At 45.8% G+C, this 14,409-nt stretch overlaps 1 protein-coding gene across 3 annotated transcripts in view; it reads right to left on the bottom strand.

Annotated features, from left to right (window-relative positions):
* Positions 1–5,944: 5,944 nt before the first annotated feature.
* The window catches only part of LOC146179546 (uncharacterized), a 214,980-nt gene continuing 206,515 nt past the window's right edge, over positions 5,945–14,409 (bottom strand). For all 3 annotated transcript variants that reach the window (XM_084579198.1, XM_084579200.1, XM_084579199.1), the window contains 3 exons: positions 13,198–13,252; positions 10,648–10,809; positions 5,945–10,083 (listed from right to left, as the gene is read on the bottom strand). In XM_084579198.1, the coding sequence (XP_084435324.1) occupies positions 6,182–10,083; positions 10,648–10,809; positions 13,198–13,252 (4,119 nt within the window). In that variant the 3' untranslated portion in view covers positions 5,945–6,181. The remainder of the gene's footprint in view (positions 10,084–10,647; positions 10,810–13,197; positions 13,253–14,409) is intronic.

Here is a 14,409-nt window from a genome sequence, read left to right as displayed (position 1 = left end):
TAGGGCGTTCTTCGTCCGAGACGAGAGTTTCGAACGTTCAAGCTCCGTCATACACGTGTTGTCGCCGACTCCGCACTCGTGGCCACTGCACCTGGGGTCTCGCTACGCCGCCGGATATCAAGTTGTGTCCTTGAAGAGCTCCTCGCTCTTCAAAGGACACAACTTGATATTATATACGCCACCGTCGGGTCTCCCATACTCGACGGCGAGGCGTACTACGCATCACACGTAGCACTGCGGGACAGCAGCTGCTGCAAAATCAGTCACGGTACCAAAGGATGGCGACCAAGGGCGAGCTGGGGGCGGTGTTCGCCACTACAAACATTTGCTGGGCCACACAGAAATGTTTTCGAGTGAGTTGTCTGATGGATCGACACGTTTCCTGAGAATGCAACTCGGACTATTGCCGCTGAATTTGGTTCATATAAGGAATGCCATAAAGACGCCGTTGGTATACTTAATTCTACCCCCGTCTTCGCAGCGTTCCAAGCGCGATCTCATCATGAATGTCCAGGCACCGTAGTGAAAAATCTGCATACTGCGGTATTTTGCTTTATTATTTTGTTTTTCCGGTAGCACGCTCAGGCAATCTTCGATGAATTGACTCTCGTCGATCACTTTCGCTTTAGACTTGCAGCCGCTCAGCCGAGTGAGGGAGAGGCTAAGACACAAGGCTAGGAGCGTGATAGCAAGGCCCGAGATCAATGTACCTTTAGCGTCACTTCTGTCAGCGATAAGAACCCCTGCGAGCTCGACGCGGTGGATTGAAGCAATGAAGGAGAAGGCCGCATTGGTTGATCTTTTTTTTTTTTTTGCTTTTTCTATCTCGCTGTTAGCGACAGCGTCATCTAGTTTCTGTCCCTACTCTTCCCTTCTTTTATCGCCCCCCCCCCCCCCCCCCCCTATTCATTGCTTTCTTGACCACCCGTTGAACATGATTGAGTAAAGAACTGTTACTACTAGTGTGATCGAATTTAACAGAGAGAATACAAACTTAGTAAGATATAAATATTAATTTAATGCTACCAAGTGCATAGGCTATCGTCGTATGTTTATGTACTAGTTTATGTTATGCATGTTTATGTTTATGTATGTTTATGTTTATATAAACATGCATGTTTCTGTATGCTTCTAGTTTATGTGTATGTTTACGTTGTAGGTACAAGTGGGAAGATTAAAACGCGGAGGCAGTGTTGGGTACCGCCTCGTGCAGTGCGCTGTTCATTTTAGTTCACTTATCAAGCAGATATGCGGATGATACCACTTTAATGGCAGAAAGTGAAGTGGAACTCAGGAGACTTCTGATGCGCGTAAAAGAAGAGAGTGAGAAGTTTGGGCTTAAACTGAACATCAAAAAGACAAAGATCATGGCGTCTTGCCCTATCAAGTCTTGGAGCATCAATGGACAAGAAGTGGAAGCTGTGACAGAGTTTCTCTTCTTGGGCTCCAAGATTACCTCGGAAGGAGACTGCAGCCATGAAATTAGGAGACGCCTGCTCCTGGGAAAGAGAGCAATGGTTAGCCTTGACCGCCTAGTAAAGAGCAGAGACATTAGTCTGCCAACCAAGATCCGTGTAACTCGTGCTATGGTCTTTCCAGTTGTGATGTATGGATGCGAGAGTTGGACTGTGAAAAAGGCTGACCGCCGAAGAATTGACGCGTTTGAATTGTGGTGCTGGCGAAGACTCTTGAGAGTTCCTTGGACTGCCAGAAGATCAAATCAGTCGATATTGTCGACCATAAACCCTGACTGCTCATTGGAGGGTCAAATTCTAAAGTTAAAACTCAGCTACTTTGGTCATCTGATGAGAAGAGAGGAGTCGCTGGAGAAAGATTTGATGCTGGGAAAGGTTGACGGTCGCCGGAGAAGGGGTAGGCAGCGAACGCGATGGTTAGATGGCATCCTCGAGGCACTGCAAATGAAGTTATGTGATGTTAGGAAGATAGTGAGAGACCGGAAAGCGTGGCGTGAAATGGTCCATAGGGTCACGAAGAGTCGGACACGACTGAACGACTGAACTGAACTGATCAAGCAGCTTCAGAACATTTTTTGGTTTAAAGCCTTCCAAGCTATCTAGTTCGAACTAGTGTATCTAGGAGCTGATAAAACGCTTATGGCAACATATTAGAGTACATGAGAAGAATGCGTCGTATACGTTCGGGTTTCCAGTAGGCCTTACGTTCAGAGTTTGTAAAGAAAGCTTCGATAGACATACCAGACTTTTTCACTCTCTTGATCAAAGTACTCGCCAACCATTAACGAAAAGCCGCCGAGGTGATTGTATCGTGAAGTGTGAAAATTTTCTTTCACTGTTTTGCTTGCAAGCATAAAGTTCCAATTTACCACTGCTCGCCCTCAGCTGACACAAAAAGCCCGTTGCCAACTTTAAACAACCAGGAACTCAGTGATTTTCATTTGATGCCGAACCCCTGTAAAGAATCGGATGTCAGTTTCTCGCAGAAAAGAGTGTTCTCAAGTTTCTAAAGGAAAACGAACGTCATAAACCTCACTACAAGAAAAAAAAATATCTCGCCACACGACACATTTATGAGTCGCTGCAGCGGTGCCAAATTTAGGCAAGTCAAATTTGGGCTAGAATTAAGGTTGGCGCAGGTGGCACCGCACGGTACGCCGCTTTCCATGGTTTCAGTTTGAGAAATTCTAAAGTCAGATATGGTGGGTCGTGCTTTTATCAGCAGATGGGCGTATCTTTCAGGAGCTCTGCGGTCGTTTGGAGTAGGTGTCCGAGGCAAAAGGGTTCGAATCAGAGCGCGCTAGCACCGCAGGTAATCACATTTTAGGAGCTCTAATCTTTAATATCAGGTACACTGATGATTGTCTCTAATGTTTTCGTTGCAACAAAGCACCTATCCGCAATAATTAAAAAGTTCGAAAATGCGCGCCAACTGGTCGGCTACTTACCAGATGGAACTCTTTTATGGCACAATGTTACTCTCAAAGCGCACTAGAAGGACAAGTGTAGCTTAAGAACTTTATTTGAAAATACCTAATCTTTTCCCTGAGTGAGAACAGCCGATACTGGAAGTGCTGCAAAATGGTTTTAAGGAGCGCAGTCGTTTGAAGAGCAGACTGTCGAAACACAAGATGGCAATGTGAATTGGGAACTGGGAGACATTCTGAGGAAAAGAGGAGATGCCAATGAAGTGCAGCCTGTAAAGGTAGCTTAAAAGGATATTTATAGGGAAGATATGCCAAGGGCTCAACATTACGATTAAGATGAACATGACAGAGGGTTTACGCCACAGTTGTTTATGGTTTAGGTAACAAGGATGGAACGCACGCTACAAGTAAATAGAGCTGCTTTATTTAGAGTATAGTTGAATCAAGCTAACAGTATCTTAATAGTTTATATCTTTAGTGTATGTAGACGAGGGGATACGTCTTACACGTTGCTGTAGGGAACAACTACTACTCTCAGATGTATCTGGAATGTAGTGGAAAACACTGAAGTCCAATCCAGTGTTGAAAAAAATATAATTACATTTAACAGTATCAAAACAGAGATGTTGAATATCGTGTAGAAAAAAGTAGACATATGAGAGGAGATAAAATTATATATTATCATCGCCATCATCATCAGAGAGACTATACCCTCTGCAAAGTGAAGGCCTCTGCCATTTTCCTCCAATTTACCCGTTCCTGTGCTAGCTGCATCCACTTCACCCCCGAAAATTCCCTGAACTTATCCGTCCACCTAACTTTCTGCCGCCCCTGCTACCCTTCTATTGCTAGCCTTGAAATCCAATTTGTTACCCTTAGCTACCATCGGTTATCCTCTGTTCGCATTGCATGTACTGCCGAATTCCCATTTCGTCGTTTTGATTTCGACTGGGATATCATTAACTAAAGGCATTTCGAGGATACACGCTTCCTATCTCTTAAGTTACACCTACCATTTTCCGTTCCATAGCTATCTGCATTGTCCTCAACTTAGGTAGAGCCCTTTTCGTTCGCCTCCACATTTCAGCTGCTTAGGTGAGTACCGGTAATATGCAACTGTTATACACTTTCCACTCAAGAGATACTGGTAAGCTGCTTGTCATCTTCGGAGAGTACTTGCCAAATGCTCTCCGTCCCAATCTTATTCTCCCAGTTATTTCCGTTTCATGATCCGGATCTGCGCTTACTACCTGTCCGAAGTAGAGATACCCCCTACCACTTTCAGTGCTTTGTTGCCTATTGTAAACGGTTGTTCCTGTCCGAGGTTGTTGAGCATTATCTTAGTGTTCTGCATTTAAATTATAAGCCTAACATTGATTTTCTTTCCGAGAAGCTGACATATTCTACAGTACTCTACATATTTGATGTGTAGCATTACCAAAAAAAACAAAAAAGGAAGTTATCTAGAGTAGCAATGGGAATGCCCGTGAAATGAAGTCGGCTAATCGGAGGCAAGAAATTGGAGGAAAAGTATCAATGCATTAAGACAGAGCAGTAAAAATCTAAATCCGACCGAGAATACCCTAAGATATTTAAAGAACAGCGCACCCTTATATTCCTGGCTAAGTAAGGACATTTTAGAATCTGATCAATGTAGAAGTATGAACACGCAGATTATGATTGTGCACTATGTGAGGCCGCCTTAAAAACATCAAATACGATCCGGTTAACACCGATTATGTACTACTGATATCAAAGAGCATACGGTGAGTCTTACTAAATATTTTAGTATAAGGTATATACGAGAATTAAAATTGACGCATCCTCAGTAGAGTAGCTGTGTCGTAGCTAGCTGCTTCCTTGGAGCGTTTAGACAAGAGGCCTCTGTCGGAGGAACTGCTGCTGGGCGCTTGGCAGGACAAGGGGAAGGGTGTCCAGGCAGTGCGTGCTCTTTGCCGTTACTTGAGCGCCAGCGGACTTGATTCGCGCTTGTAAAGCAAGCTGCTGTGTCTGTATATATATTTCATATGCCTTCTCCCACATCGTCACCCATCATGAACTTCTTTCTCCTTCCCCTTTCCCAGTACAGAGTAGCAGGCCAGATTTGAATTATTCGGGCCAACCTCTCTGCCTTTTCCTTTCAATAAATCCATCTATCTATCTGTGTCGTAAAAATAAGGTAATATGTTGCACAAGCCAACACAAATACCAAAGTAAACAAAATGCATGAAACAATTGAAGCTCTCCTTTAAGGGACTTAGGGGACAGCGTTGATGGCTGCCACTCTCGGCTTATCTTGCGGATAGCCCGGAGGCATTGAATACCGAACTCTGCATTTCCACATACCGAGCCTAATAGAGCTAATTACTAGACCACCGCTCCTCAAATTACAATTCGGGAGACCATAAGTTATTACACACTATATATGCTAAGTAGGGTTGCCCTCAACGGCGTTCTCAGCGCTTGAAATTATCATTTCACGCATGTACCAGTCTTGTCTTGTTTTAGTGAATCGTCTTGGGTGAAAGTTCAGCGCGCCTACCTATGATGTCATTTCTTCCCGCATTGCGTGCTGCGATCGAACAAACATTAAATGCCACAAATTTACAATATAAATTAGGGCTTTCCCAATGAAGTTAACCTTATGCGATGTTTTAAAGCTCCAGTTGAAGTCTCTTTCCCAGCAAGAAGCATATTGAAGGGTTTCCGACTGCAACTGCAAATTCTGGCGCACCTAGATAAGCCTAGGTGTAATGAGAAATAGGGACAAATCCTTAGCCTGGCCAGAAAATGACTAGTGGCTCAGTCCTGTGCAAAATGTCTCGAGATACCTTCATAATTTGTCAGGCTTGCTGCCTAACAGTGGCCACCAATTTAAGTTTACCAGCGTCCACTGCAGAACATTAAGGCTTAAAAAAGCTGTTCAGAGATCTACAGCTCCAAAGTGCTGATCTAGTAGACGTCTGAGTTATTCAATCAAGCCACCACATGTGCCCGATGATAGAAAGATTACCAGAAAGACAAACATAAAAGCGACACGAATGATAACACAGAAAGAATTTTATTTCTCAAGAGGCACTGTCAGTTTAGGAAAAAAATATGCCAAAAAGACTTTTTGATTATTCTCAGAAGCTGCGATGGGATGCAAAGGTGAACTCAAAAGCGAAGTGTGAAAACATTTTCCTTCTCCTTTCAAAATTCGTCACACATATCCTTTGCGTTTTGTGAAGGTGATCAATACGATTGCTTCATGGGCTCGCATATCGCATGGGACGGCTACTAGACATGAATGCCGAATGGACCGATGTCAAAACCTGCATGCTTCTCTACATCCTCTGGTCTGTATGGCTGTTGACCTCTGTGCTCCGGTCCACCCTGATGATGTCCCAAGGCAGCGTTAACCCCGTGATTAACGACGTGCTGAGCCTGTTGTATCACCCCATGTGCGATGTCAGGTATGAGGCCACCGCCTAAGCCTCCATGAAGGCCACCACCATTGCCGCCGGCACCAACGTGGGCACCATGGCTTCCAAAGCCACCGAAACCACCTTGAAGGCCGGCACCAAAACCAAGACCATGTGAGCCACCAACTCCAAGACCTCCATGAAGATCTGTGCCAAGGCCAACGTCGTGGCCGCCACCGACGCCAAAGCCAGAGTGGAGACCAGCGCCAGTCTCAACCCTATGAAGGCCCGCACCAAGACCAGCACTGTGGCCGTCGCCGAAGCCAAAGCCAGCGTGAAGGCCAGCGCCAGCATCATGACCGGCACCGACGCCAAAGCCAAAGTTAAGGCCGGCGCCAGTGCCAATCTCATGACCAACGTTGGCGCCCAGGCCACCGTGAAGTCCTGCACCAAGGACAACACCGTGGCCGCCGCCGACACCAAAGCCAGTATGGAGGCCACCGCCAGCCTCAACACCGTGACCGCCGCCAACGCCATGAAGGCCTGCACCAAGACCAGCTTTCTGGCCGCCGCTGAAGCCAAAGCTAGTGTGAAGGCCAGCGCCATTACCAGCTTCGTGACCACCGCCAACACCAAATCCGAGGTTAAGGCCGCCACCAGTGCCCGCCTCATGACCAACGCCGGCATCCACACCACCATGAAGGCCTGAACCAAGGCCGACACCGTGCCCACCGCCGATGCCGAAGCCACCGTGAAGACCGGCGCCAATACCGAAATCATGGCCACCGCCGTTACCGACGCCTCCGACAAGATCTGCGCCAGAGGCAGCACCATGGTCACCGCCAGCTCTAAAACCACTTTGTCGGTCATGGCCTCCAACAGCACCAAGATCGCCTTGAAGGCCTGAGTCAACGCCAACGCTATGATCACCACCGATACCGAGACCACCATTAAGACCAGCGCCGAAGCCAATGTTGTGTCCGCTGTTGATTCCAAGGCCACCATGCATGGCGGTGTTTATGCCGGTTTGAGTGCCACCCTGGCTTTGGGCAAGGTTGCTTCGATCGCCTGAGAGTTCAATGCCGGGTTGGTAAGGCTCTTGGGCAATTGGTCCATTGCTGTGAGGAGGAACAGTTTCCGAGGCATCTTCAGGCCTATATGGTGTCTGGGAAATTGGTCCGAAAGGACTACCACTCTCAGAGTGCTCAGAATCTTCTGGCTTGTATGGCTCTTGGGCTATTGGCGCAGGTTTTGATATATCATCAGTCCTGTCTTCGGGCCTATAAGGTTCTTGAGCGATAGGCTGTACTGGCTTCGGCGGGTAAGTATTGGAGGCGTCTTCTGGATTATACGGCTGCTGCACCATCTCGCTCAGAGGTTCAAACTTCGGTACATTCTCCTGGATATCGCCAGGACTTAATGGCTGTTGACCGGCCGCAACTCCTAGATTCGTTTCGTTGCGTGTCGCGAAGCTCCCTGGCCTGTGCGGTTCTTGCAAAAATTTGCTGGCCGGATCAACGTGATTTGGTTGTTCTGTCACGTCTTCGGGCCTGAATGGCTCTTGAGCGATCGGGCCTGTTGGCTTCGGTGGGTTGTTTTCTGGAACGTCCTCTGGTCGGTAAGGCTCTTGCACAACCTGACTTACCGGTTCAAGCTGTTTTGGTGGTTCTGTCACGTCTTCGGGCTTAAATGGTTTTTGAGCTATTGGTCCTGTTGGCGTCGGTGGGTTTTGTTCTGGAACGTCCTCTGGTCGGTAAGGCTCTTGCACTGCCTGACTCATTGGTTCAAGCTGTTTTAGTGGTTCCGTCACGTCTTCGGGCCTGAATGGTTCTTGAGCGATTGGTCCTGATGACTTCGGCGGGTTCTGTTCAGAAACGTCCCCTGGTCGGTAAGGCTCTTGCACAACTTGGCTCAATGGCTCAAGTGGTTTTGGTTCTTCCGTCACATCTTCAGGCCTGAATGGTTCTTGAGCAATTGGCACTGATGCCTTCGGCGGATTATGTTCTGTAACGTCTTCTGGTCGGTAAGGCTCTTGCTCAACTTGACTCATTGGCTCTAGCTGTTTAGGTAGTTCTGTCACGCCTTCGGGCCTGAAGGGTTCTTGAGTGATTGGCCCTGATGGCATTGGCGGGTTTGGCTCTGGGACGTCATCTGGTCGGTAGGGCTCTTGCACAACTTGACTCACTGGCTCAAGCGGTTTTGGTGCTTCCGTCTCATCTTCAGGCCTGAATGGCTCTTGAGCAATTGGCTCTGATGGCTTCGGCGGGTTCTGTTCTGCAACGTCCTCTGGTCGGTAAGGTTCTTGCACCACCTGACTTATTGGCTCAAGCTGTTTTGGTGGTTCCGTCACGTCTTCTGGCCTGAATGGTTCTTGAGCTATCGGCCCTGATGACTTCGGTGGATTCTGTTCTGGAACGTCCTCTGGTCGGTAAGGCTCTTGCACCACCTGGCTCATTGGTTCACGCTGTTTTGGTGGTTCCGTTACGTCTTCGGGCCTGAAGGGTTCTTGAGCGATTGGTCCTGATGGCTTCGGCGGGTTCTGTTCAGAAACGTCTTCTGGTCGGTAAGGCTCTTGCACAACTTGACTCAATGGCTCAAGCAGTTTTGGTTCTTCCGTCACATCTTCAGGCCTGAATGGTTCTTGAGCAGTTGGCACTGATGGCTTCGGCGGATTCTGTTCTGTAACATCTTCTGGTCGGTAAGGCTCTTGCTCAACTTGACTCATTGGCTCTAGTTGTTTTGGTGGCTCCGTCACGCCTTCGGGCCTGAAGGGTTCTTGAGTGATTGGCCCTGATGGCATTGGCGGGTTTGGTTCTGGGGCGTCATCTGGCTGGTAGGGCTCTTGCACAGTTTGACTCACTGGCTCAAGCGATTTTGGTGCTTCCGTCTCATCTTCAGGCCTGAATGGTTCTTGAGCCATTGGCTCTGATGGCTTCGGCGGGTTCTGTTCTGCAATGTCCTCTGGTCGGTAAGGCTCTTGCACCACCTGACTTATTGGCTTAAGCTGTTTTGGTGGTTCCGTCACGTCTTCTGGCCTGAATGGTTCTTGAGCTATCGGCCCTGATGGCTTCGGTGGATTCTGTTCTGGAACGTCCTCTGGTCGGTATGGCTCTTGCACCACCTGACTCATTGGTTCAAGCTGTTTTGGTGGTTCCGTCTCGTCTTCGAGTCTGAAAGGCTCTTGAGCAATTGGGAATGCAGGTTTAGGTGGACTTGGTTCAGACTCATCTTCGGGATTGTAGGGCTTTTGCGCAATGTGCTGAATTGGTTCGAGCCACGGTTTTTTGTCTATTCCTTCATCTGGGTGAAGCGGCTCTTGTGCAATTGGTTTAGCTGGTGTTGATGGAATCGAATTCAATTCCTCCTCAGGTCTGTAAGGCTCCTGGGCCACCTGGCTAAATGGTTCGAAGAGCGGTGGTTCACGAGTCTCATCTTCCGGCCTGAAGGTGTCTTGGCCTAGAGCAATATCTTTCCCCTTCGCTTTCGTTTGAATGCTTGGTTTCTGTTCTGGACCTTCCCTGAATGGCTGATCTCCTTGCATTGTTTTGTATTCGGTCTCTCTTGTAAAAGGGACTTTCAAGCCTACGTGGTCCTTTATGCCTGGTAACTCCTCGCGTTCTCTTTCGTGTGCCACGCACGGCGTACAGGAACACGCCTCAGGCTGTTTAAATGTCTTCGCTATAGTTCTTCCGTTTTGACATCTAAGTTGTATTCTCACATTCTTCGACTTTGCAGGAGTGCAACATTTGCAGCTTGAATAAAGCGCTTCGGATTCACCTGCGACAACAAAAATAATTTGATATAAATTGTTGCGTTCCATGTTAAATTGCTTAAATTCAAAATTTGAAATGCGATAAATATGTTTCTAAACAATGCACACACGCTCTAAAAACAAAGCAGCAACCATCTATTTGCTCAAATGATATAAAATCAACGACAGACTGTTCTAGTTATCATGCTAGTGTGAAGAACCACTGCATGCAGGAAATTGGTTTATAAACCTCTTACTATATAATTCATGGTTTGGTTTGAATTTTGCTTGCCGAAATCATATCATCGGTCACTTCACTCAAATACATTGAGGATTTGGCGCTTTTCAAGTTCCTTGGGAGCGAATCTTCAAATAAGATACTTCATGCCCTGCTAAAATGGGCTTCTGTCGCAACTAGATACTATTTGGTTACCGAATAGCTGCCAAAGGAATGCATACTAAAATGACACATTAATTAATATTTTTCTGCTTACGCGTCAGAGACAGCTGCCAAGACTACACTTAGTACTGCAACTCTTCAAGGTAGACAAGATGACGTGTAGTGTATAGCTTCCGACAGCCATAATTACCAGTTGAGAAATAGGCGTGTGACTCGCAGTTTCCGGCGCATTCCATCATTCCTTGCACGGGTTCCGTGTTTATGCAGAGTCCCCATCTGGTATGCCGGAACGAAAACAACCTGAGTGTATCTTGAGGCTCCAGTGGTGCCGGTGAGCAGACTTCTTCGGATACTGTGGAAATAAGCAGACGAGAAAATTATCGTAGCTGCCTTTCATAGCTGCCTGTTATTGATAACAATGTCAGGAAGCGGCACTCCTGTGTACCGTTTACTGTGTTGACACATAAGTGCTGCTTTAGTAAGAGTCCAGCCGTCATCACAAGGATGTGGACAGTGACTTCGGTGGAATAAAAATTGTTTTGCACCTGAATATCATTGTTCAGCTGCAATGCCACGCTTCTGTAATTTGTGGAACTAGAATTGGACTGCAGATTTCACTGCCCAGGGTTTCGTGCAAAACGCTAGAGAATTGCGCTTAGCTTAGCTTAAGAGAATAATAGGGAGAGCTTTTTCCCCTTCATCTCTTCTTTATCTTCTCTTCTACCTCTATTTTGCGTGTTTGCGTACGTGTTATGCTTTCATTGTTTTTTTTTCCTTCTTTTCAATGATTTCATCGCCTGAGACATCGGAATCTCAGGCTCCTCTCCTCGATATGCGAAACTGAACTGACTTACACGTGGCCCTACGGGGCTTTTTATAGGAACTAGGCCTAACAAGCAGGAAGGGGAAATTATGTTGACGTCAGAACCTATTGCGACGTCTAAAGGGCGCATCTCGCGGAATATCATGGACACATCTCTTGAACATGAAACTTCCGCCATGAGCCAAGAAAGGCTTTCGCCTTTATATATAAGGCAATTTCAGTATTCCGCGGTGTTGCGCTCTTAAAGCACTTTACGGAGGGAAGTTATAATGACTTACGTTCTGGGAATGCGAAAACAAAAGTATCTGACCGTGAGTTACGCTGCGAATTTTACTGAGCGAGAAATAAATACAAACTACAGCTTGTTTCCAAAAGGCACAATCTTTTTGTAGACAAAATGTAATATTCAACACATAAGTTTGAATTATACGGCAGTCTGCTCCCTTTGCTCATGTCGGCAAGGAGGTCAGGTGCGATTTATTGCCTGAGGCGTCGTCGCCACCACTTCTCATCGGCTCCTTATCGACATTTAGACAGCCGGACAGTAAGTAATCTGTTCCGCTTTTTCCGCTTAGTTTACCTGTTACTCTTACGATAGAATCTTGTAAGAATTTGTCATGCACTCATTGACGTGAAGGCTTCACCAAGCCTCGTTGCGCACGTTTTCAAAGAAAAGAGCCGTCAAATTTCTTAGCCTACCAGCTTTACGTACAGGGCCGTCAACTTCTAGCTATAACACGGTCACTGCTTTCAAAGCGCCGTGGCATCTCACCCAGCCACCTAATAAAGCCAAATGGCACGCCATGCAAAGCACCACCTGCTGGTCCCCCTGTGCATGTATCTCTTTGCTTCGATATGAGCCTGCGTGCGACGCAATGTTGCTTTGAAAGCGGTGACCATGTTATAGCTAGAAGTGGATGACCCTGTATGTATCTTCGGATGATATGTGTTGCGTAGGACAGCTTGTTGTGCAGTATACACGTCCATATGCCTGACGTAGGGCTAGGCAGCCACTTTCCCCTAAACCCCCAACTAGAATTTACCAGAAAGTATAAATCCGAATTGTTTAGATTTCTTGTTACTTTAATATCTCTACAGCTATAATGTGCTAGGTATGGAACCTGAAGTTTTCTTAACAAAATGTTCTTATATTAAATATAATTTTTTAAAAAGTCTACATCTCCCATTTCTAGCGTATGATAAATTGGCTTTAACAAAAAAAGGTCATTGTGCATAAGAATTATGCTGATCCTGTGCTTGAAGCCCAAATTATTGTGGACAGTAACATTTACGTGTAAATGCCAGATCCTGCCCTGCTATATTTGTCATCTGTCGAGGCCAAAAGCAAAGCTTGCGAAGAACGTTGTTACAAAGACAAAATACGTGATGGCTGCAGAATGGTGAAACTGAATTATTCGACCCGAGAATTTATCTCGCTGAAGGACACAGAATTTATGGGCGTTTAACAAACTCCTCATCTCAAGGTTGGTCCGCATCTCCAGAAAAAGTTCAGTTGTTTATTTTTACTACGAACGGCGGTTTTGAGAAAGAAACAAGCTATTAGAATTACATAGACGACACTACCGTTTTCGTGCTGTGCAAGCATGACACTGTTCTTTTTCTTTCTCCTTCATTTATTTAAAGAGATTTCGTCTTAAATAAATCGCAGCACGTCTCGTCATTTAAGCCAGGATGTTTGTGTTGGTTCTGTACTCTACCAAAATGACCTTACATTCCCTTCCTCTTTCGTTCCCTTCTGCTGCGCCTGCGCACACCTCTTAGTATAGTGAAAAGTGAGCGCTATCTTCATTTTCCTATATTTTTCTCTTTTTTTCATAACACTAAAGAATAGTGCAACCTCCATTTATGCGAAAGACAAAACGACACATATGCGAAATATTAAAAACCTCCTCTTACCTGTAGTAATGTTGCATTTTTGGCAGCAATGTCCCTCATCCCATACGACCTGATCCTGTAGAAGGAAAAGTGGGTCTTCACTTATGCATCTCACTTATTTAGGGAAAGACAAAATCTGCTACGGCCAGGGTGTGGTGTGCCGAGAGAGAGAGCGGGGACACAGAATATAAAGAGTGTTTGAGTGCGAACATATTGCACGAAAAAAATGTCAGATATTTTCTGCGTGACTGGAGTTTGCTAAATTCGATACCAGATACCAACCAACAGCACCTCATCCGCTGGCTACAGAAAAAACTTAATACTTAATTTATATTTTATTCATGTTCACTTAATATGCTCGTTTTTCAGTAGCGGCGCTTGCCACATGCAACTTGAGCGTGAATATTAAAGGAAATTTCCAAGACTGTCCTTACAAAATGAAAGTCTGCAAGCAGGTTTTTGTAAAAGAGCCTCAAGTGGCGCAACAATTCACCCCAGAGAGATAAATCGCGGTAGGTTTGATGTCAGAAGCGTTTGGCAAATCGAAAAGCGGCCCATGATGGCACACTAGATAAAGAGAGAATGCCGTGCAGATTTTGCTTTGATTTGTCATTAAAAATGGAAATTTGTTAACTTTTCTTTTGCTTCCGCAGTCGTTAAAGACGGAACATAATTTGAAAACACGGCGATATGGCTGAGAGCTAAATGCCTATTCCAGCCTCACACATGCATATCACGAGTGAAACATAAGGTTAATCCCTCGGAACAATTTTGCTGGGAAACGTTCTACCATGCCTAAGACCTTTAAAAATACTGTTCAAAACGTATTCCTGTGCTCGGGGGAAACGCGGATAACATAAAAAAAATATAACATTGCATGATTATACAGTCATGCTGGAGTGTGCGCAAATCGAGTTTTTATCACATGCCTAAAACACGGTCTAAAAAAATTACTGCGTGTCAAGTACCGCCTAGTTTTTAATTATTATTAACGTCTGGCACTATAGGTCTAGTGATAAAAGGGCAAGAGGTTGTAGTAGAAATGTATAACAAGCAGTATAGACTACTTGTGTTTAGAAATTTGCAAAAAGGTACTTTTTCTATATTTGGTCCTATACCGCACTCTGCTGTCATACATCTTCATTTCACAAAATTGTTTCTACTGTTTATGCCACCACTTCCTACTGCCTCGGTCGTTTTAATAGCCAACGGGTTGACCAATGGATGCTTGGC

The sequence above is a fragment of the Amblyomma maculatum genome, chromosome 9, assembly GCF_055883805.1.
Source record: "Amblyomma maculatum isolate TAMU_Amacu chromosome 9, ASM5588380v1, whole genome shotgun sequence".
Taxonomy (NCBI): domain Eukaryota; kingdom Metazoa; phylum Arthropoda; class Arachnida; order Ixodida; family Ixodidae; genus Amblyomma; species Amblyomma maculatum.
This window is presented reverse-complemented; position numbering and strand designations above follow the sequence as displayed.